The sequence below is a fragment of the Vicugna pacos genome, chromosome 23 (genome assembly GCF_048564905.1).
Source record: "Vicugna pacos chromosome 23, VicPac4, whole genome shotgun sequence".
Taxonomy (NCBI): domain Eukaryota; kingdom Metazoa; phylum Chordata; class Mammalia; order Artiodactyla; family Camelidae; genus Vicugna; species Vicugna pacos.
The window spans coordinates 9840018-9861794 of NC_133009.1; the positions used below are offsets into that span (position 1 = coordinate 9840018).

The 21777-nt window shown below is 49.6% G+C and overlaps 1 protein-coding gene across 3 annotated transcripts in view; it reads right to left on the reverse strand.

Annotated features, from left to right (window-relative positions):
* Window positions 1-21777, reverse strand: part of PLXNA2 (plexin A2) — a 202662-nt gene that overhangs the window by 78630 nt on the left and 102255 nt on the right. Inside the window, exon 5 of one of the 3 annotated variants that reach the window (XM_072948478.1) lies at window positions 17343-17557. The exons of 1 other annotated variant lie outside the window; for it this stretch is intronic. In XM_072948478.1, coding sequence (XP_072804579.1) covers window positions 17489-17557 — 69 coding nt within the window. In that variant the 3' untranslated portion in view covers window positions 17343-17488. Of the gene's footprint in view, window positions 1-17342; window positions 17558-18526; window positions 19054-21777 lie in introns of those variants that run through there. One more of the 3 variants, XM_072948479.1, reaches the window with a different exon arrangement.

A 21777-nucleotide genomic window follows, 5' to 3' on the forward strand; every position in this document is an offset into this window, starting at 1 on the left:
TCAGTTAGGGAAAGCAGGTGGCGTAGGAAATAGGGGATGAGAGGATTTGGGAAACAGGGCCTAAGCTATAACTAAAACAGATCTCTCACCTGGACACCAGATGCCTGGGATTAGCCAGGTCCCACCAGACTCCCTGTAGGGCCAACATCAATGCACCTACCCCGGAGGGGAACAGTGATGATGGCCAGAGGAACGAGGCAGTGATGCCCCTTCACCTGCCCGTTCCCATTCGTTCACTCATGCTTCCATTTGTCCAGATGTTCCCAGTGGGGCCCCTGGATGCACAGAGCCCAGGGGTCGCCTCACATGCAGCTTGATTTATCTAGGAGCTGGCCATCTACCTAACACACTCTGGTTTCTGGGCCCCACGCCCTCAACTTCTGGCCCCCCTCCCTTCCAGTCACCAGGAGAGTAAGACAAGAGGGTGTGGAGGTGCTGTTAATCCCAAATTCTCTCTGAAGCATCACTGGCCCATAAACTTGGGAAGGAGAGGTTGGAGGGTGTGGAATCATCAAGCCATGAAGAGGCCGAGCAGAGAGCTGGGGTGGGAACACCTTTGCTGTTGTCTAGGGAGGAGGTGGGGCTCACTTCAGTGCTCTTTGAGATGAGGACTCAGGGAATCCTCCAGGGGCCTTTAGGGCACTGCTGCTCCTCAAACTTCCTTTGGCAGAGTTCCTGGTGTCCCCCCCCAGCCAAGCTCCGGCTTCTGACCATACTTCCACCTGTGATGCTGGCACTCGGAATTATGGATGCGAGCTGGTAGGGTCTCAGGGACTCCTCGTGGGCTCGTTTTCCATCCTTGATGCCTTCCCTGGACTCTGAGTCTGGGATTACGGAGGAACCCCAGATTGGAGTCCCCATCAAGGTAGTCTTGATGTAGGGAGAGAAATCCTACCACTTGCCGAAAGATGGACTTGGATCTGGGCAAGTCCAACTGCTCAGGCCCTCTGTGGTATACCCCCGTGCACGTAAGAATGAACGGAGCTGGCTCAGCCTCCCCACAGGCGCTGGCTCTGGGGCGGGCCTCCACCTCTCTGCATTCGCTGCTGTGCAATTCTGATCAGGCAAGAAGCCACTAGATCTTCGTGCTGTGAAACAAAATTCTAGTCTCTGGTGGGCCCAGGGAGCGATCCTTCTCCACCATCTACGTCTCCACCATCCCTCCTTTCTAACCACCTGAGACGTCCTCCCTGACTCATTGGATCTGCAAATCCGCTCTCTGATTTTTCTTAGTATGCTAAGTGACTAGCTCCCCTGGGAAGGACAGAGCAGTTGCTTGTCACTCACAGCTTTCTAGGGGAAGTTAGTAGGTGAGTGGATGAATGTGTGTGCATGTATGTGTGTGTGTAAAAGACAGAGACAAAGATGGAGAATAAGAGTATATGTTAAATCTCCGCCTACAGAAAAAAAAAAGTCTCCTACACTCATATTACAAATAACTAATCTCCTTTCTGTATAGAGCTCACTTATTCATTCATGCCATTCATTCATTTAACCTTGGCAAGGAGGTATGAGGCAGGGGGGCTCCCATGCTCTGCTGAATCCCGCGCCCCTGTGCTGCTTTGGGAACCTGTGCAGACTGGCCAATTGGATAAAGACCATTCCACCGAAGCAGCAACGCCTACAGATCCACAGTGCCTGCCCCCCGGGGACTGGCCTGGCCTTGGGCAGCTACGTTCGTTCGTGCAGAATTGCTTTATAACTGGGTAGACCCGCCTGTGGTGGAAATACACTTGGTGCTTCTAATTGATTCATTTGTTAATTCCGTCATTCACTCATTCATTAGTCTCTCCGGGTATGAATCCTTCCTTCCTTCATCTATTCATTCATTCGACAGGCCAGGTATTGAGTCTTGCGCTGCGGTGTGACAGATCCGAATGCGTCCTGGCTTTCCAGTGCCCTCCAGAAGCATCCCCTCAGGTGGGGAAGCTAGAAAGTGAAAGATTCCCACGAGAGGTTCCCTCTGGAAGTGATCACTTTGGGCTGACGGGGCCAGAAAGGTGTCATCATGTTAGCAGGCCTCGAAAACTTGGTGCCGTTTTGATAGGGCAGGAACGGAGGAAGGACCTTCTGTGAGGAGAGAAAAGCAGGAGCAGAGAACAAACCCGAGAAGGTCCAGGGAGAAGTCCAGGAGCGGGCGGGCATCGGCGCGGCACCACTGCTCAGAAAAGTGATTCGAGGGAAGGTCCCGGAAGGCCAGGGTGGTGGAAACAGAATAGAACGGAGGGGAAGGAGAAGCTTTGCTTTCTCCTCTCACGATGCATCCCACGTCTGTCCCTGCCATCGTGTTCCTCTGCCTCCCTCCGCCTGCCCCAGCCAGAGACCCGCGTCCTCACGGCGGGACAGGGGCTGATGGCCTCATCCGTCTCCTCTCTCTCCTTGCCACCCTAGGTGTGTTCCGCACACCCTCATGTTTTTCTTCTCTTCTAAAAGGTGTAGAGGTTGAGGGCCCTAGAATCGAGCTGCCCGGGTCCAGATCCCAGCCCCTTTGCTTATTAGCCCTGTGGTCTTTCGACACATTCCCCAGCTCTGAGCCTCCTCTGCTGATTAACAAAATGGTGCTAATACTGGCACACACTTATATAAGACTTGCTATCTGCATATGAGGGAGAAACCAAGGCACAGGGAGTCTTGGTGAATTTGTTTACAGTCATACAGCCAGTACGTGGTAGAGCTGGGGTTCGAACCCATGCAGGATGCCTGCAGAACTCACATCACATTTTCAACTTCCACAATAAATTGCCTCATAGGCATAAAAGACAGCATGGGTTAGAAAACACTTAGCCCAGTGTACTGGCTATAGCTGTTAGTTATTATTAATAAATTAAGGACCTGCTATATATTCCGTGTATTTTTGAACATAAAGTTCAAAAAAAGAACAGACATGGCCCTGATGCTGAAGTATTCATAAGGTTATCAGGAAGATAGGCAAACCCCCAAATGAAATATTGATGCTATGACTGAGATGTGGTAAAGGTACAAGAGCAAAGAGGAAGGGTAAATCAGGGAAGGCTTCCCAGAGGCAGTGTTTTATAATGATGGCTTCAGCTAACACCAGCAACAACAGCAACAACAACAAAACAATACAATCCCCCATCAAAAAAAAAAAATTCGGAAACAAGGAAAAACTGCATCTTGGGTGAAGTGTATAATCCAAACACACTCCAGCCTGATGTTTCAGCCTTTTAATTTCTGCTCACATTCCCACTCTAGACTCTTCTGCCAGCGTGAACCCAGCCCCCCGCAGGCTGGCCTCCTCTCCTCCTCTGAGTGGTCCTCCTCCTTAACTTGCTTTGCTCGCACATTCCTGTTAATCAGGACATACTCCCCTCTCCCGCACGTGCAAATCCCTGCTCCACGCTGCCTTCCTCCCTCAACCTCTGTGACCCCTCTCCCTGAGCCTAGAATCTGACTCCCTGCCCAATTGGCAGGACTTTAACATAATTTTTAAACTCTTCTTAGGGCTCTATCTTTTTTAGGTTATTCACGGGGCTCTGCTTTTTATTTCTTCATATGAGATATCCCTGTATGTTCCAACTCCAGTTTCTTACATAAAATAGGTCTATAAATACCTGCTGAGAAGCTAATCACACTTACTCAGTGATCCAGGTTTTATTTTAAGCTCCTTAAGTAAATGTACTAAGAACTATGCAAAGACTCTCTAGGTGTGGCTGAGGCCCCTGGCATTCTGCTGGGATCCATTAGGCCATGTGAAGTCTTTTTAAATTTTTTTTTTAAGATTTAATGTTTATAACTCGGCAGAGGTGCATGGTGTCATGGAAAGGACACAACTGTTAGAAGAACCTGGCTCAGCCACACCATGTACTTAGCTGTGCTGGGTAAGCCACTTAACCTCTCTGAGCTCCAGTTTCCACATCTGTCAGTATTATTGGATGTCAAAAGGAAAGCATCACCAAGGCACCGAGATACAATGAACGCTGCTTGCTAAAGTCTGGTGGCCGACTGTCCTGTAAGTTGACAGAGGAGATGCTTAAGACCCCAGTTTATGATTCTTCCACTCTTTACTCTGGGTCCCCTGACCCTGATCAATGCAATGGAAAGGTCAAAAGATTGACAAAAGGGTTTTGTGAGATGTTTGGAGGAGGGCCTTGGAATGCTATGACCCAACCACCCTTCAATAGGAAGGGCAGCTTGGGCTGCATGCTGTGGACTGTAGGGGACGGAGTGGATGGGGACAGCTGGAAGGCAGGAAATTCAGAGGGTAGGGTGGCTCCTAGGAGACAGAGTGGAGGCAGGACCTTGGGAGGTCACTGAGCTCCCTGGAGATGGTGGCAGGCCGAGGATATGCAAAAGCTTCCTTGCACCAGATCCGGATGAGGGCGCCTCAGGAGGGATGGCTGGCCTGGCAACATTTTACCACCTGTCCAAGAGGACTCCTGGAGGTGGGGCTAAGACACTAGTGGGAGCATCTTCATGCAGAGGGAATTGTCGGAAAGTTGGGGCCGAGGGGAGAGGGCTGGGACAAGGAAGCACCACCCACCTGATGGGAGCTGCAGCCAGAGCTCAGCAGAGGGGTGCCTGGGGGCCCCCGTGAAGGACTCAGCTCCAAAAGAGTCAGAAACTTCAGCCCACCCATAGAGCACGAAGCTATCTTGTGACAATTCCAGTTCAAGTGAGATGGACCCCCCACTAAACATTTACCTTCTTTTTCCTCTGAAACAGACAGTAGCAACAGCTGGAGTCAGGGAAGCTGAGTGAGAGAAAGAGAAGAAACATGCCTCCCCACCTCCCATCCCTGCAAGCGGGGAGTGTACAGCAGGCCCAGGCTGGTCAGGGGGAGGATGGGACAAAGATCTGGGCATCAGTCAAGTCCAGAGTTGTACTTCTGGAGATGGGTGTTATAATTCTGAGTTGAGATTGTATTTAAGACTTAAAGGACTTTTTATTATCCGAGAGTGAGCCAATGAGCTATGCTGCCTGCCCCAGTCCTAGGCAGAAGGGATAGTGGGAGACAAAATAGAGCTGCGTTTTGGTTCTAACTCCCACATGCTGGTTGGGCGTGAGGATGCTGACGACTGCCCTTCCTAACTCTCAGGCTGTCATGAGGCTGCAGCAGTGCATCATTCAGGGTCAAGTTTACCGCACAAGGGCAGGGAAATTATTGGTCTTATTTCTGGGGGTCGATTGATAACTTACTGATAACATCGTTTTTTTTTTTTTTTAAGAGAAAAGAGAACTCTGTAAGTCAACTCATGATGATTCAGCAAACCATTTTTCCTGAAATGCTGGGGTCCTTCCAGAGAGTGAAGAGGTGTGTGGTCTCTTTTTTAACTCAAGTGGCTCACAGGTCAAAAGAATTCGTGAACAGCCACCATGGGAAGCCTCTCAACTCATTTGCCTCTGCCCTCCTGGAGATGCAAGACTAATACTAAACAAGGCATCCAAAACTAGTCCCAAGAAGACAGGGATGTGGTGAGGAGCTGGCTCCTGGTTAGTAAGCCCTCTGGGGGCTCCCCTTTCCCCCACGCTGGCGCCCGGCCCTGCCTGTCCGTGCACATTGGAGCTCTGCAGCCTCCCCTTGCCCGGAAGGTGGTGGCCGGGACTGTTCAAATCTTTACCTCCCTCACTGCTTTCCACAGGCCTCTTTCATTGGCAGCCTCAAATGTAACCAATATCACAGAGCCTCTGGGGATAAAGTGGGGGGAAGGGGAGATGGGGAGATGGAAGAGAGACAGAAGATTCTTTTCCTTTTTTTTATTTTAAAACAGGTGCTTAGGAAATTAATTAGAACAAATAATCACCGAGTTGTCTGAGTCTCTATTTTATTTGGTGCATGCCGGGTCTGGTGGAAAAAAAGGGGAATTTTAAATAATTTTGGAGTTATAACTGATGTAATTAGGTGCTCAGTGAACACTTAGCATTGAGCTGCGCTTATTAAAATTACTGTTTTAATCAGAACATTGCCGGAGAATCATTAATAATACAATGGCTTGATTCCCTGGAACTCTAATTAGACCTGGACTTTTAACCACCTGAGCGTAATCTGGCTCCGTCTGGATTCGCACCACGGGTGATGCATTATTATTTCAGGGCACGCGGGGATGGAGCATCAATACTGCTATTTAGTGACTGCCTGAATGCTTTATTTTGGAGTATGAGCATGTGCTGAGGGGGCACTGGTGGAGATGGAGGTGGAGAGGTTCAGGCAGGGGCCCGGGGTTGGAGGTACGAGGAAGAAAAGGCAGTAGATACTTTACTTGCTGCTGCAGGCTAGAGACGTCTCACACGTGTTCTGCAGGGGAGCGACCACATGGCATCATAGACTCAGCTGAAGGCCGTTTCTCGGGATTCTCTGCTGTCAGGGGGTCCTGCCCCTCATCTAAACCAAACACGCACCCTGAGGGGTGCAGTTTTAAACCCTGCCAAGCCACCATGTATCAGAAATCTAACAGATGGTTTATTAAGTGATAAATAAAGGCTGATCTGGTGAAGGGCTGGGGCCACTTCTTAATTCTGTCTAGCACTTTGTGTCACCCTAGAGAGAGATCATGAGATGGCCTGAGTTTCCCCAGAACTTTCTAATCCTTAGGGACGTCTTGCAGGTAACCAGGGCCAGAGCAGGAGGCAGGCTGAGTGGACGGGTCATGTCCCCAGAGACGCTTGGCTGAGCTAGTGTTTCGGGAGAGGGGTGGGTGCCCCGACTCATAGCTCTGAGCACAGAACTTTGGCTTCTCTGCTCTTTCAGCTGGTGTGACAACGATGGTGATTTTTGGCCCCACTGGGGCCGAGTCCTCGGACAGACGTCACAGGGGTGGCCGAAAGCAAAGGAAATGGAAGCAGGCTCTCCTGGTAACTTAGAGCTTGCTAAGTAGCTGGAAGGACATGGCAAAGGTATGGAAAAAAGATTTAGGACACTTAAAAGGCAGATGGTGAGAAATGAAAATTAAGCTGCAGCCAGCTGAGGGCATGCGGAGCGAAGCAGCGATCAGAGTGCGATGAGTACTGAGTAGGGGAAGGCCCTCTGAAGGGGCCTCGGGGGTCAGCTTCACCCGCTGAGGTGCAGGGAAGGGGAGGCAGCGTTCTCTGTGACCCTCCTCAAGCATTCTTTTGGGCGCTACTGGAGGCCTTGAGACAACAGGACTGAATGCTCTGAGGCTTCCTTTCCCGGCCACCTCTAGTCAATACCACCCTTTTGTGCAATCTGGAAAAGGCACCCCCTTGAGGTGCATGGCTTGGTAGGATGAGTGAGGACTCTGTTTCAGTCCCTGCTTGTACCTCAGCCAGGTGCCCTTGTGCAGTATGCAACCTGAACCATCATACCTGGCGTCCCTGATACCTAAACTCTCTACAGAAATAGGGAAATGTGTAGTGTGGTGGACCAGAGTTTTACCCAGATAACTCAGAGACAGAATATTTTTAGGTGCTAAACATCGTGCCTCTTATAAGCCCTGTGTGGGGTACAGAGAAGGTGGGAGTCAAGTGTGGGTTCAGGAGCACAGAAGGCTCCCTGGAGGAGGTGGGACGGGAGGAGGGACAGGGTGAAGCATCCTGGGCAGGAGAACATTATAAGCCGAAGCAGAGAGACTGAGCTTTGGGGTGTGCTCTGGGGACAGCAAAGGACACAATGTCCCCATTTAGGTTTCTTTTCTTACTGATTCCTTGGGAGTAGACATTTTACATAAGAATGAAAAAAAAGTGAAACAATTCTAGGCCTCTCTCAAAGAACAGTCTACTGGAAGAATTTTTCTATCAATCGTCAATGCGGGGAGGAAGGGAGATTTCCATCACCGGGGAGCTCCAAGCAGGAGCTCAAGGCCCAAGCTGCAGACCCCCCTCCAGCTCCAAGCTTGTCTTAGTGGGAGAGAGGCTGGTGGGCGGGGGTTGGGGGCGGGCAGGGAGGCGAGAACAAGGCCTCTGCCTCCCCGAGCTTTGGAAACAAACGGTTAGGCCTCAATTTAAGATTGTGTGTGTTCCTGAAGAAAAGAATACAGTGAGTGACAGCCCCTTGACACACACATAACCACCCACTCTACAAACGCAGAATCTTCTGCAAACACACACTCGTAAACACAAGCACACATTCGTACCACCCGCTCACACTCCACACCGACGCACCGACAGCACACACACTTCACCCACACTCCCATTATATGCTCACACACACCCATAACACACAGGCGTCCCCCCCACACTCATCGCCCCCTCCCACCCCCACCTGCAAGCAAGGGCGGGAAGAAAAGTGCCATCAGAAGTTCTCTCTCTCTGGTTCGTAGTGAAGCAGGATTAGGGCTGCCCGAGATTAAACAGAGGAGTTAAAAATGACAAACAGACTTCTAAACAGGATGCGAGTCTTAATGAAAATCATAATGAATGGAAGAGGTACACAGCTATCACCCATAAATGGCCATAAATATCAGACCAACAGATGAGATCTTAGATACTGCAGTTCGGAACCCCATCAAATTACTGCTATTATAATTCATCAATAAATGACCAAGCCCAGACTCACATTTCAGGTCTTTTGACGCTTCGGAGAACAGGCCCTGAGGCCAGACAGACCTGGGCTTGGATACCAGGTTTGCCCCTGACATGCTTGGGTACGTGACTCTGATTGTTTGAGTCTCAGTTTCTTCATCTATAAAATATGAGTAATTATCCCCTTAATGGGGATGTGGCACAGATTAAATTAAGTCCTGGACGGCTATAATCATTTATAATAATACAAATAATTGATTATTATGGTTAGAAGTAATTTTCACTGTTGTCTCTCGTTCCCTCAAGGAAAGCCCATTGGCTGGCAGTGTGGGTATGGAGAGAAGGAGAAGAGGAGACGGGAAACAGGAGGAACAGGCAAGAGCAGGGGACCAAGGTGGGAGAAGAGCAGGGAGAAGGAGGGAAAGGAAGGAGAAACGAGAAGGACAGCAGACCCCGTGGATGATCCCCTGAGCATCACCTGTGAAGGGGCGCCCATGCCTTCTCGGGTGTTGGTGACCAGGAGAAGGTGAGGTCACGGAGGAGCCAACGATTATGGCCAAGACTTCCTAAGATCTTCCTTTAAGTAGCAGCTTTATCAAGATATAATTCACCTACCATAAAATTCACCCACTTAAAGTGTACAACAGCTTTCAGTACGTTCACAGAATTCTGTTGCCGTGACCACAGTCAATTTTAGGACATTTTCCTCAACCCTCAGAGAAACCCCACACCCATTAGCAGTCACTGTCCATTCTCCCTGCCCCTGAACCTCTCCAGTCCTGAGCAACAACCCATTGACCCTCTGTCTCCATGGATTTAGCTACCCTGGACACGTCATATAAATGGAAGCAAACAATATGTGGTCTTTTGTGGCTGGTTTTTTTCACTCAGTATCAACGTTTCCAAGGCGCATCCATGTTGTAGCATGTATTAGTAACTTCCAAAATTTCTTAACTCAAAGCTAAGAAGGTGGAGAAGTAGAACCTCATATCCACACACACATATAAGCAAGTGTCATAAATGAAAATGTTCAACTGTTTGCCCCAAGAAATCTCACTGAATCAAGGTTTGTCACTAAGTTACGGGCTTAGAGTTCAGGCAGTTGCAGTCTTTATTTTACCACTGGGGAGACCAAAATGTGGTGAAAAGATACATTTTTTTGAGTGTGTGTTTTTTGCACCCGCCATACGCCTCTTACAAAGAAAGGAAAACAGAATAGGCTCCAAATGTAAGAGTCTCTTGTCTGTGGTTTTACGATTTAGATTTAATGTTAAGAGACAAATGAGAGTCTCTTGGTATTCTGTCCATATGTCTCTCTCTTACGTCTTGAAAGTGACAATTCCCAACTCTATTTTTACAATGTAAAAGAATGACTCTCCTCTAATGGTTATCTGTCATTGTTTACGTTTAAAGTAATTTCATATGTTAAGACTGTAGCCTTAGGATGTGGGAAAGCGACGCCTCTGGGCCAAAGGCATCCCTGAAGTAGGAGGGGCTTATCATCTGGATTGCAAAGGATGTGGCTATTCATTGGATGCATGAAACGTCAATCACCTTTGTTCTATAACTGAAGTGAGGGGTGTCACTGAGGGGAGTATTCTGAGAGATACAGGGTATCTGTTCTGTCCAGTTGACCCTAGAGACAGGAAATATTTAGACACTACATAGTGTGTCCAGCTTCACTCTGTGCTGATGCCTACCATCATTACGCGATGGCCACTAGATGTTAGTCTAGGGCCACAGGTAAAGGAATTGAACTTCATGCAAAATAGAAACAGACATACCACAGACTAATAGTTATGCTTCAGGCAAGCCCAACTAAAGAGGGATATGTGAGGCTTTCTTTCTTCCCTATGCTTTCCGAAATTGATTGAGCTTGAATTACAGGGAGAAGAAATTGTCCACAGCCAGGCCAAGATACAGGATGCCGTGTCCTTAGATGCCAGTTGTGGTGGCCGTGGTAGCTGTCACAGCCAGAAGAGCAGGGAAGAACTCAGATATCGTTATCTGAGTGACTGTGAAGTTCAGGTAGGAGTACTGGTCACGTCCTATCTGGGCTGTTCAGGGACCAGTATCTCTGGCGATCTTGATGGATAGTGAGAGTCGCAGAACCAAATTCATTTTTAGAATTACATTCATTTGAAAACGGAACCATAAGTATACCAAACGTTGTATAGGGCCCTATTTCACAAAATACAATGATCCAATGTTACCACTCTAAAAAGGTCAAGCATTATTTATTAATAATGCCTAGAGAATCTCATTAAATCTGGGAGCATGAGGACAGTACAAACTAATATCATACATGTGAAGGGATTTGCACGAAGTAAGGACTGCCCCGGGGCCAGATTCACAGTTCAGGTCTCCTGGGGTTGCTCCGCAGAAGCCTCTGGGCTCCTTGGAGGGCTGCTGTCCAGGGCCCAGTCTCTTCATTGCATCTAGCATAGAGGAGGCACTGGTCACATTTACTCAGCCCTAGAGTTCCTTCCTGTATCAGAATCCTTAGTGCACCCTTGGCAAACAAATAGGTGATCCCAGGCAAGGGAAACAGGATTCTGGAAAAAGTGAGGGGACTAGAATATTCTCCGTTAATTTGGACATGCTCCAATTTGCACTATGAGCGTACATTTGGATGTTGGATTCCAGAGGCCCCAGCTGTAAGAATATTAGGTAAAATAAAATTAATTATTGTAATCCTCTGTGATCATATTCAGACCCAATATTCTCAGCCTGGCACACAGAATAGTTTTGCCTGCTTGCTTCTCTTTGCGTTTTCCTATAAAATTATTTTCTCAAACGCTGATTGAATTCTGGTTGTATAACCAGCACTGGAAGGGAACTGGGTACCTCTGACCTGCATGAGGTCCCTTGGAGCTTAGAGCCCAATACAGGAGGCACCAAATAGGTAGTCCCCAGATACGTGGTTTTTACCTGAAAGTTAGAGAAGTTCAGAAATTCATTTTGAGCTGGGTGAATTGGAACGGTCTTGAGTTCTGTTGGGGGCATGAAGATCAAGGTGGCAGCAAGCAGACACTCTTGTCTTTCTACAGGTGCAAAATACCTGCATGGTTCTTTAGTCTACACTCTGCTTCCTCTCCTCCTAGGGAGGTTGTTCATGAATGAGACAGCTCCTTGAGATGAGATGGCTGGAGACCAAACCCTTCAGGCCTCCGAGACTTGGGAAAGGCCTATGACTATGGGTACTCGCTGGGTGGGCCTGAGATGGGGCGTGTGGCCAGGCCACCACAGCCAGCAAGATGCCAGCTTAGCCTGACTCCCTGCAGAAATCTGCAGGCCTGGGCGAGCAATCTTGACACCAAGTGATGGTGTGGGTCCTTCTGGCTTCTCCGTGAGCCGAGGTTTTTCTTGTGGTTCTGGGGATGGGATCAGTCATATAATATATGATATGGACTGCCTCTTCTTGGAGAAGTCAGACAGAATCCCTGTGTACCAATTCTAGTGGTTAGGGAGCTGATGACTGCCCAGCACCGCCAGGGCTTACCCAGGACAATTCAAGATCTTTTTAAAAAGCTACTGCTTATTGACTGTTGGCTGTGTGCCGGACACTGTGTTCAGTGCTGTACATACATCCCCTTGTTTAACCCCTGCAATACCTGACAAAGTAAAGCTGATCATTATAGACAATTTATCTAAGAGGAAACTGAAGATTTCATAAGATTAGATAACTTGGTGGCGGTCAATATCGTCAGAGGCAGAGCCAGAATTTCAGATGTGCTTAACGTGGAGTCTGCCCTTTTTCCACGCGGCTCAGCCTTTCAACAGCAAGCAGGGAGCAGGGAGCCTGTTCAGAGGCTGCGGCATCCACTTGCCTGCCTAGCCTTCCTGGGGAGCCAGAGGCTCTGCTTTGACTCTGTCCCCAGCTACTCCCCTCCCCTTTCCACCGCCAGAGCCCTCCTGGAAGGCAGCTCCCGAGAAGAGAAGCAGGCACACTGTGTCCTGGGCCCAGGGACAGGTGACCTTTCCAATTCAGCACCTTTATAAATCTTACCTAATGAAGTTAAGGGGGAAAAAAAGAATTAATGAATAAATGAAGGTTAAATCACTCCCTGCAGAAAATTGATGCTGACAGCGAGGGCCAAGAAGAGAGCTTGGAAAGCAGGGAGCTGACTTGCACAAGAGGCTTTTAAAATTCCTTTCCCCGAATTCCAGGGAGCGGTAAGGCTGGCCACTTCTGAGATGGGCATTGAAGGCTTTGGGAAGTCCAAGGCAGATGGCATGAAGGGGATGGAGTCAGAAAGCCATATTCTACCTTGGATCATTTTTTCCAATACACTTATTGTGCTTACAATACACATATGGTGCAAGTGCGAACGCGCACGTGCACACACACACACATCCCCCACACAGGGATGCTGTATACACAATTAACTCCTGCAGCCCAGCCCATCAAGTCATGGGGAGTTTGAGTCCTTCTGGCTCATTTCTGGCCTCCTGGAACCTCGATGGTATGCCTTCTTGTCAGCACCCACTTGTTAGCCATCCAGGTCTCCTTGTCATCTCTACAGTTGTCACCACCCCCAACAGTTACCGCCACATGCACCGGGAATGCACACCTCAGCCCAGTGGGCTCAGAAGGGCCCATAGATGAATGAATAGCTGGCCTCAGGGAGGAAAGAGAAAGAAAAGCAGAAATAGCTGCTGGCCACAGCAATCCAGCCAGGGTCGCACTTAGGGGCAGGGAGTGGGAGAGGTTATGGGGAAGTGGATGAAAACCAGGAGATACCTGGTAAAGCTCAAAGGGCAGAATCTGGGATGAGACACTGGGAGAAACCTAGGTGCCTCTAGGCAGTGCTCTTGACTTTCAGGTACCCCTGGGGCAGGTCACCTGCCAGCTGAGATCTCAGTTTTAGCTCCACAGTGAGACAGGGTTGGAAGAGGGGGTGTGCAGAAGAGAATCGGCAGCAGAGATCCTCCCTGGTGGGAGCACGGAGCAGGAAGATCAATAATTCTGGTTCTTCCTCCTCTCTGTGCCCAGAGGTTTTTAAGACTCTGATCATGAAGACAAGGAGGCTCAGAAGGCCCAGCACAGCTTGCCCGTGCTATGTGTGACGGGGCACGGGAGGCAGGATGCCAGCGCCGGGCTGATGGCGGGGTGGGGATGTTGAGGGTGGGCTGCGGCAGGGAGGCGGGAGGCAGAGACACCCAGAGACAAGAGCTGACTAGATCAACCAGTAAATAAAAGGTCACAATGATTTTTCCAGGCACCCAGGGAGAAGCAGACAGAGCTCTGCTGACGGCACGAGCTGACAATTGGCAAATGAGCCTCTGCAGTTATCTGTTTCCCTTCCTTATTCTTGTCTCATAAGACAGAGGCTAGAAATAGATGCAACTGGCAGATGACTTAAGGATGAAAAATGAGCAACATGTGGGGAGAGGGGTGGAGGGGGGCTCAGTGGCAGCGAAACGGGAAGCTCCTGCGTGAACCCGAGGGAAGGAACAGGGCTTAGCTGGAACCGCTTCTGGGGTCTGGCTCTTGCCCCGTCCCAGGCACTTTGCAGGGATGAGTCATTTAATCTTCTCAGCCACACTGCCAGGCAGGTATTATTGTTCTCCCCACTTCTCAGGAGAGAAAACTGAGGCTGAGAGAGGAAAAGCCAGGCCGTACTGAAGAGTGCTGGAGCCAAGAACACAGGCCCAAGTGCTTCTAAAGATGAGCTGTTTTCACCACCCTACAATGTCTCCTTTCCCTACGCTTTGGTCTCTCTTTTCTTGTCCCCTTTCTGCCCTTTCCTCTCTTCCAGACCCTCAGTGAGTGAGTGAGGGCCAAACGCTATAATCTCTCTCTGGGAGACAGAAGTAGCCCAGACGGGCCAGGTCTCTGCCATCAAGAAATGTTGGAATGATGGACTGAATGAATGGAACAGATAATCTGTCTTTTCCTTTCCCATGAACTTGAGATGAGCAGAGGTTTTCCTTGCCATAACGGTGGGAAAAGTGGCTGGCCGGAGGGGGACTGGACTGGCCTGATCACAAAGGGCTTCAGCATTGGGCTCTGCCCAGGGCTGGCACCTTTCTCCTTGACTGTGCCGCTCAGCTCCACGTCTGTCCGGGGCCGGGCTGGGGGAGGAGGGACACCGAGCAGTGGGCGCAGGCTTGCTTCCTCCCAGGTTCTGTGCTGCAGCGGCAGGGCTGGGGGAGCCTTTGGCGCCTTGTCTTTGGGCGGAGGCTCCTTTCTCTTGGTGAGGGTAGGTGGGTTGAATCCACTCAGAGGCTGACTGCCTGTGTGCTGTGGATATTCCGCGAGGACGGATGCCTCCTAACCACTGACTTCAGCTCCAACAATATCACATTTGGGGGAACAGTTCTGAATATGCTGAACCCTTCCAAGCCTCCATGCTTTCCTTCACTTGAGAAATGTTTCTTTACTCTTTACTCGACTCGGTGAAACCCTCTTCCTGATTCACCTAGAGCATCACCTCCTCCAGGAAGCCTTCCTTGGCTCTTTTGGATAGCACCCTCTCACGCATTCCCAGTGCTCTGCATGCTGTGCTGAAAGTTTGTTGTCCTATAGATGTGTATGTGTCCTGCATCTGCATGTGTGATTTTGTGAGGACAGCTCTGTGCACACAATAGATCCTCAAAGGTTGTTGATAAATTACTCGGTGGCTGAGTGGTTAACATTGTTCTCGGCCCTGCCCATTCTTCCCTTTCCAAACTTCCTTCCACCTGACTCTCACCTCTGTCCATCTCCCTTTTCTCATCATTAAACATTACTTGAGGGACAGAGACTGAACCCAGACTGTTTGCTAAACCACCAACAGCTGATGCCATGGCCAGTTCTCCTCGACCTGGTGCAAATTTCCAACCCCAACCTGATGGCAGAGGTGAGAAGGGGGAATAACCAGGAGCAGGAGTGAGGCAGGTTACTCCAGGCAGAGTGGCAAAGGCTCGGGGAATTTAAATATGCGGCATGCAAAGCATGAAGTAGAGACCACTGGGTCCCCGAGCTGGGCAGGCTACAGAAAGATCAAAGGGCCAGCTGGAAAAATGCAGCCAAGTGGGGCTCTGAAAACAGCAAGCCCCGAGGAGAAGCACAGACCGCTTCTCCCCCAGTGAGCATAGCCCTTCCCTGCGGCACAAAAGAGCCACGATATCTTTCCACATCCCCGGAACACACAGCGATGCTTGTTCTCACCTCACTCACCTCCATGCACCCCTGTCTCACAGGCACACACACACCCAGACCCAGGTCAGCCTCCAAGGGCGTGCACACAGAAACTGCGTGACATACATTCACGGCTACAAAGGATGTATCAAGTGTCATGGCCGTGGGGGGCTTTCAAATACATTTTCTCGATGGGGAAACTGAAACTCTGGTTGACCTTAACTCAGATGCACTCGTGAGACACTTCTGCTAATTAACTGACAGCAGGATCCTAACTTAGCATTCCCCCATCATTCATCAATCACCCCACCACCCTTCCACTTCCTTCATCTCCACCAACTCCCTGGCAGCTCAAAGTTGGATTCTAAGTTCTGTCCCTCGGACCAGCCCCAGAGAGAAAGCTTGTCTAACAGGCAGCATGCGTGAGCAGCTGGTCAGAACTCACAGGCAGTGAGGAAACCCCTCTGCACCCCCAATATTTCTGTAAACCAGCGTGGCAGTCACTTCTGGCTGAGCAGCTCAGAGTCCTTTGTTGGGAGAAATTGACCAGTAGTCAGTTGCCCACATCGTGGGAACCCTGTGTTCAAGGAACCTCTCCTGGATAAAAGGCCCTCCTGCATGGGTACCAGAATCACCCCTCCCGTAGGAAGGAGCCTCCTCAAGCCACCCAATGCCCAACACCCACCTCCCCAGGCTCTCTGGGAGGTGGGGACGTGTGGTATGGGCCATGTGCCTCAGAACTTAAAATCCCACTTCACTCCAAGGGCCCACTGACTCCCCGCTCCTCCCTCCCCTGACACCCAGTGCATCTCTCGACACCTCTGAAACGGAATCTTCACATCACAGCAATGGTCCTAGTCATCAGTGGATGGAAATAACTTTTCACGACGGCTTCTCTGATGTTGCCATCTTTGGTGCCGATCAAAACAACAAAATGAATCAGACTCTTGGCATCTGATTGAAGCCTAATTGGAAATCCAAAGTGGCACTAAATGTTACGGTCTAAATAAAACACATTCAATTACAGAAACTCAGCACGGGAGCCTGAGGGAGAGCTCTGGTAAGGAGCTAAAACACAGGCTGCAGGGTTCTGGGGTGTCACTCTAGGAGCCCCCCATTTGGCTGGAGAAGACTCAAGATGGCAACACAGATGGCTTTCTAGAGCCCCAGAACCCCTGGGTAGGGCCAGTGAGTGAGCGGATACCTGGATTCCAGATTGCCTGGTTCACACTGGGAGTTGCATCTAAAAGGCTGAATCACATGCAGTGCCTCTCACAGGTCCTGTACCTGCCCCCCTTGCAAAGATGGTCCTTTGCAAGACAGGCCAAGCTGTGGGTGGTGGTAGAGAGCGGAGAGTCCTGACCTCACCCACTGGGTGCTCTGAACGGGCCTCCTTGGTGGTGGGGGGAGGGCAGACAGGGCAGGAGCTCTGCAAACACAGGGACCTTCAATTCAGCCCGGCTCTGCCTCCTAGGAGTCCTGTGAATGGCCTTGCTCTGGTTGATGAACCTTGTCACCCTTGACTTCCTCTGGTATCACATGTTGGGTGATAATACCTGTCTTTCAAGGTTGCTGTAAGGAGCTGAGATCACACTGTACAGGATAAAGAGCAGCTTCCTGGGACGCGGGGCCCTCCTTCCCTCCGCTCTGACCACCAGACACTTCCTGCAACTGGACAGGTCAGGCCTGGGCAGGGCTCGCTTTTTTTTTTATTGGTTTTTTAAAGAAAACAGTGCACAATTTTGGTGTCCTTGAGGGTGTGAAGTGAGGAGTAGGGAGTCTGAGCGGGTCTGGAGCGTTGAGAGCTGCGGGTGGAGAGGGAGCAGGAGGAGCCGGCCTTCTGCACCCGCGCAGCAGCCAGGGGGCGCCGTCTCAGGAAGCGGGACCCGGCTTCCGTTTCCTAAGTGTGTTTCCTAGTGGGGAATCCTAGCCCCTGCTGAAGGCCAGCTCGGTGACCCTGGGCAAATTACTTGGATTGAGTTTCAGTTTTCTGATCTGTAAAAAAAGGCAAGGACAATACTGCTTATCCCAGGAGATTGTTGTCTTAGCTGAGGTCATGCTTGTAAACTAAAGTAAGAAAAACACTACCTAAATGTTCGCTTTCAGCACATCTTAAATTAGGTAGAGCTGAGAGGCATAGCAGGGTAGTTAAGCTTCTTTTTTAGGTGTGGCTCTAAGTGCTGCATGATCTGCGGGGTGTGGCCTGGTGATTATGCATAGGGGCACAACCGTAAAAATATAATTACTACTACTAACATTTACTAAGCAGGTTAATATATACCAGGTACTTTTCAGAGTGCTTTTATGTATTAAGTCACTTAATTTAATCCTCAAGCAGATACCTTAATTGTTCTTATTTTATACATGAAGCAATTGAAGCACAGAGAGGTAAAGCAACTTGCGAAAGGTCACACAGCAGCAAGTGGTGGAAACAGGACTTGAACCTAGGCAGGCAGGCAGACAGGCAGCCTCCAGAGCCCACCCTTCATGGTGGCCAGGAGACTGCCCATCATCAATTACTATCTGCTTCTTCACACTCTGGCTTTGTAGATACGATACTCCTGTCTCTAGGTCTCAAGTGTTACTCCCCTCTCAGGTCTCCTGTCCTCATCTATAAATGGAAGGATTTCTCTTCACTAGATAGTCTCTGAAGCTCCACCAGCTCTGGATTGCTGTGTCAGGGAGAGGGTGAGTCCTTGAGTGACCCCAAGTATGGAGGGACAAGGACAGGGCCCTCCCTGGTTGGTGTGAGTTACTTCGGTCATTAAGCACATTGTGTATCTCTGCCATAGCACTGCTCCATTTATACTGTAATTGATCAATACATCATTCTTCCCCACCAGAATGGGGCCTCCCTGAGGGCAGGGCTTATATTTTATTTATCTCTACACAAAAGCACACTTAACAGTGCTGTTATTGCATTGTAAAGAGCAGAAAGAAATCAAGAAGGTACCTATCTTCAGGGCAGCCCTAGCTATAAGATCTTTGCCAGAATATTAGAGAGACTGCCCTGTCTATATCTGCATATGCAAATGACTTGTCAGTGGACAGCTCTATGCATTATACATGGTAGACACTGAACGGTCTGTTGAATGAATGAGTCTGTATGCAAATGACATGCAAATTCCCCCTTATTTTAATTTGACCCTTGGGAACATCTTCAGGGACTCCCTTGGGCCCCAGGGTTGTTTTAATTTTTTTTTTTAATTGAAAGTCCTTTAACACAACCAGTTTTCTATCTTTCCTGTGCTGAGTGAAGCTGTTGTCAAGTTGAGAAAAGAATGCTGGGCTGGACCAGGTTAACTGGGATTAATTCTGGTTCTTCTGGTGATTCAGAGGGTGTTCTAGGAAGTGACTTTTCTCTCTGGGCATCATTTTCTTCATCTTTATAAAGGGGAGTGGGTTCCTTCTGGTGTTGAGGTACACTGATTTCCCATCTCTTGGTCATAGAATGTCATTCTGGGCAGTCAGAGTGTCAGAATCCAGCAGTTCTATTAGAAAAAGAAATCAAATCCTTCGCCAAGGATTAGAGAAAGAGTCTCCAGACCCCTGCCCATTTAGAGAAATGAGGTTTTTTGGCACCAGTTCTCCCAGCCTGGGCATTGTATTCAATCATTTCTTTCCAAACCAAAGGATTTTAAAATAAGAGGCTAGAGTTTTCTCTTTTAAATACAACAAGCCAAGCGTCTGATTAATAAGGTGGGTTTGCATTTCCTTTCCCTCATGTGAAAATATTTATAAAAAATGCTCCAGTGAGAACATTAATAGCCAGGGAATCAGCTCCGTGTCAGGCTCTTTGTTCCCTGACATTTGAAATGGGGGGAAAGAAAGCAGGGAAAACCAAAACCCTGGCTTGGAGTGGTCCCCACACCCCCTCCCCCAGGAGGCAGGACCCCACCCCTCCTTTGGGAAAGATGCTGAGATGAGCCCTCAGCTCCTGGGCCACACTGGGGTCCCGCCTCCTTAACCAGAAACACATGTGCATCAAAGGCTTGGATTGAAAGTGACACATTTGAAAACAAAAGTGCAGCAGAAATTCACTTATCCTCACTTTCCTAATCCACAAAGTCTGTAATTCTCCCCAAGTCCCTCAGGCTCTGCTCCAGCCCCTGTCTCCTCACGTTCTCTCTCCTCCCCGTGGCCCAGCCCAGGCCTCCCAGCCCTGGCAGAAGGGAGGGCTCCTGTTACTGGGACTTCCAACCGCCTTGTAAAAATACACCTTGGCACGCTCTGCCTGCAACCTGGGAAGCCTTATCGCCTGGACTAAACAAATGTGCACAATCAAAATAATAGTCTGAGATGTCAAAATAAATGAGCAGGGGACATCTGGAAGTACGGATCCCGGCATTTTTTTCTTTCCCTTCCCCAAGACTTTAGATGCCTAGGGGCTTGGCAGTTCGGTGGCCTTGGCCACAGGTAGGAGACTTACTACCCTTACATCACAATAGGCCCTTTGAAAAAGCTTCTTATTTTTGGCCCCAGGTCCAGGCTTGTAGTTGACAGGCCCTCCCCCAAACCAAAGAAGATTAGCTCTCTGGTGAAACCGGCTGGACACTGCTGGGGTTGCATGCTGGAGGCACCTGGCCTGTCCTTCCATCCCTCTCCCCACCCTGCAGAGGGTCTTAAACCAGTTCAAGGAGCTGGGGGGACTGGGGTGTCTCTCCTGTACTTGAGACCTTCAGAGAGGGGTGTTTTCATAATCTTTCTAAGTAATTTTGATTTCTGATAACTCTGGGCCAAAGTCCTTCTTGCCCCAACTCTCTAAAATTACTTAAGGCCGGGGTGGTTACAAAGTCAATTTCCTGTCACCCTTGGGAGTGAAGTCCCATTGCCCTGCTTGTGAAGGTGGATCATCTGGGAGGACTGTGCTCCGAGTGAGCTGATGCAGCGTTGTCACAGGAAGGCTGCCCGGGACAGCCCTTGAAGATCACATGCCGCCGTCTGGACAGTTTGCAGGCAGTGCGACTCTCCTCCTGATGGATTCCTTCAAAGGCTTCCCAGAAGCACTTTCAGACCAATGCTTGATGTGGGTCTCATTCAGGACTTAACAGTCAACAGCAAGCTTTAGTGCTACTGGCACTTCCCCATGAGTTTAGGGAAATCAAACCCGTTCTGGTGACTCTGGACTTGGGTGTTGGGTGTTGCACAATGTTGAAAGGACAGCCAGCCCGCTCCAGGCCCTGCAGGCCTCATACTTCCCATCTGGGATCAGGATGGGTGATCTTTGAAGTCCTTACCAGCTCTGATACTCTGTGGTTCATGACCCTGGGAGACAGGAAGCCATTGTTTCTCAAAGTGTGGTCATGGGCTACATGTACTAGGGGTGATGGGCAGTGGAGAGGTGAAGAGGCAGGTAGGGGGCAGAACCACATGACTTCTAAGGCTAAGTCATGGAAAACACTTCTACCTGATTTGTGGGAACACTCACTGTCAGAGTCCTGAGCAAGAGCTGTCATGCTCAAGAAGTCTGATCATCTTGAAGCCATCATGCTGTGAGGAAGCTCAAGGCACCCTGGCCGACAGTCCCAGCTGACCCCAGCCTTCTAGTTCCCAGCTGCCACACATGTGAGAGGAGAAGCTTCCAGGTCATTCCAGCCCTGGTGGTTCTAGTCACCCCAAGCCATTCATGCCATCCCAGCAGAGATGCCAAATATTGCAAGGAAGAGAAAAGCCCTCTTAGGTGCGCCCTGTCTGAACTCCTGACTCACACAGTTTGTGAGCATATGAAAGTGGTTTTTTACGCCCTTCAGTTTTGATGTGGTTTGTTACATAGCAATAAGTAACCAGAAAATATGTTGACAACTGACACACATACGGGCATCGGAACTGGTGTCTGAGCATCCACTACTCGGAGAAGGGCAGTCCCACCTTTTACAATGAGCTTGAGACTTGGTTTACTTACTTGGAGAAGCCAAAAATGGAAAGCCCTAGGGGTAGCCCCTTTCTGGCCCAGCGTCCACACATGCAGCCAGTCAGGGGCCTGAAGTCGCTGGGGGGTGACCAGGCCTCAGAGTACCCCCCCCCTTTCACCACAGATGCCTAGAATACTGGCCTCACACACGAGCCCAGCGCTGCCTCCGCCTGTGTCAAGGGGAGCGGGACTGTTTAGTCTGCTGGGCACATTCCTGGATTTTTAAAAATAAATAGCAGATTATGAGTGACTTAGCTGAAGCCTGTCATTCGGCCAGGCCAGAAGCTTTCTGAGGTATCCCTGG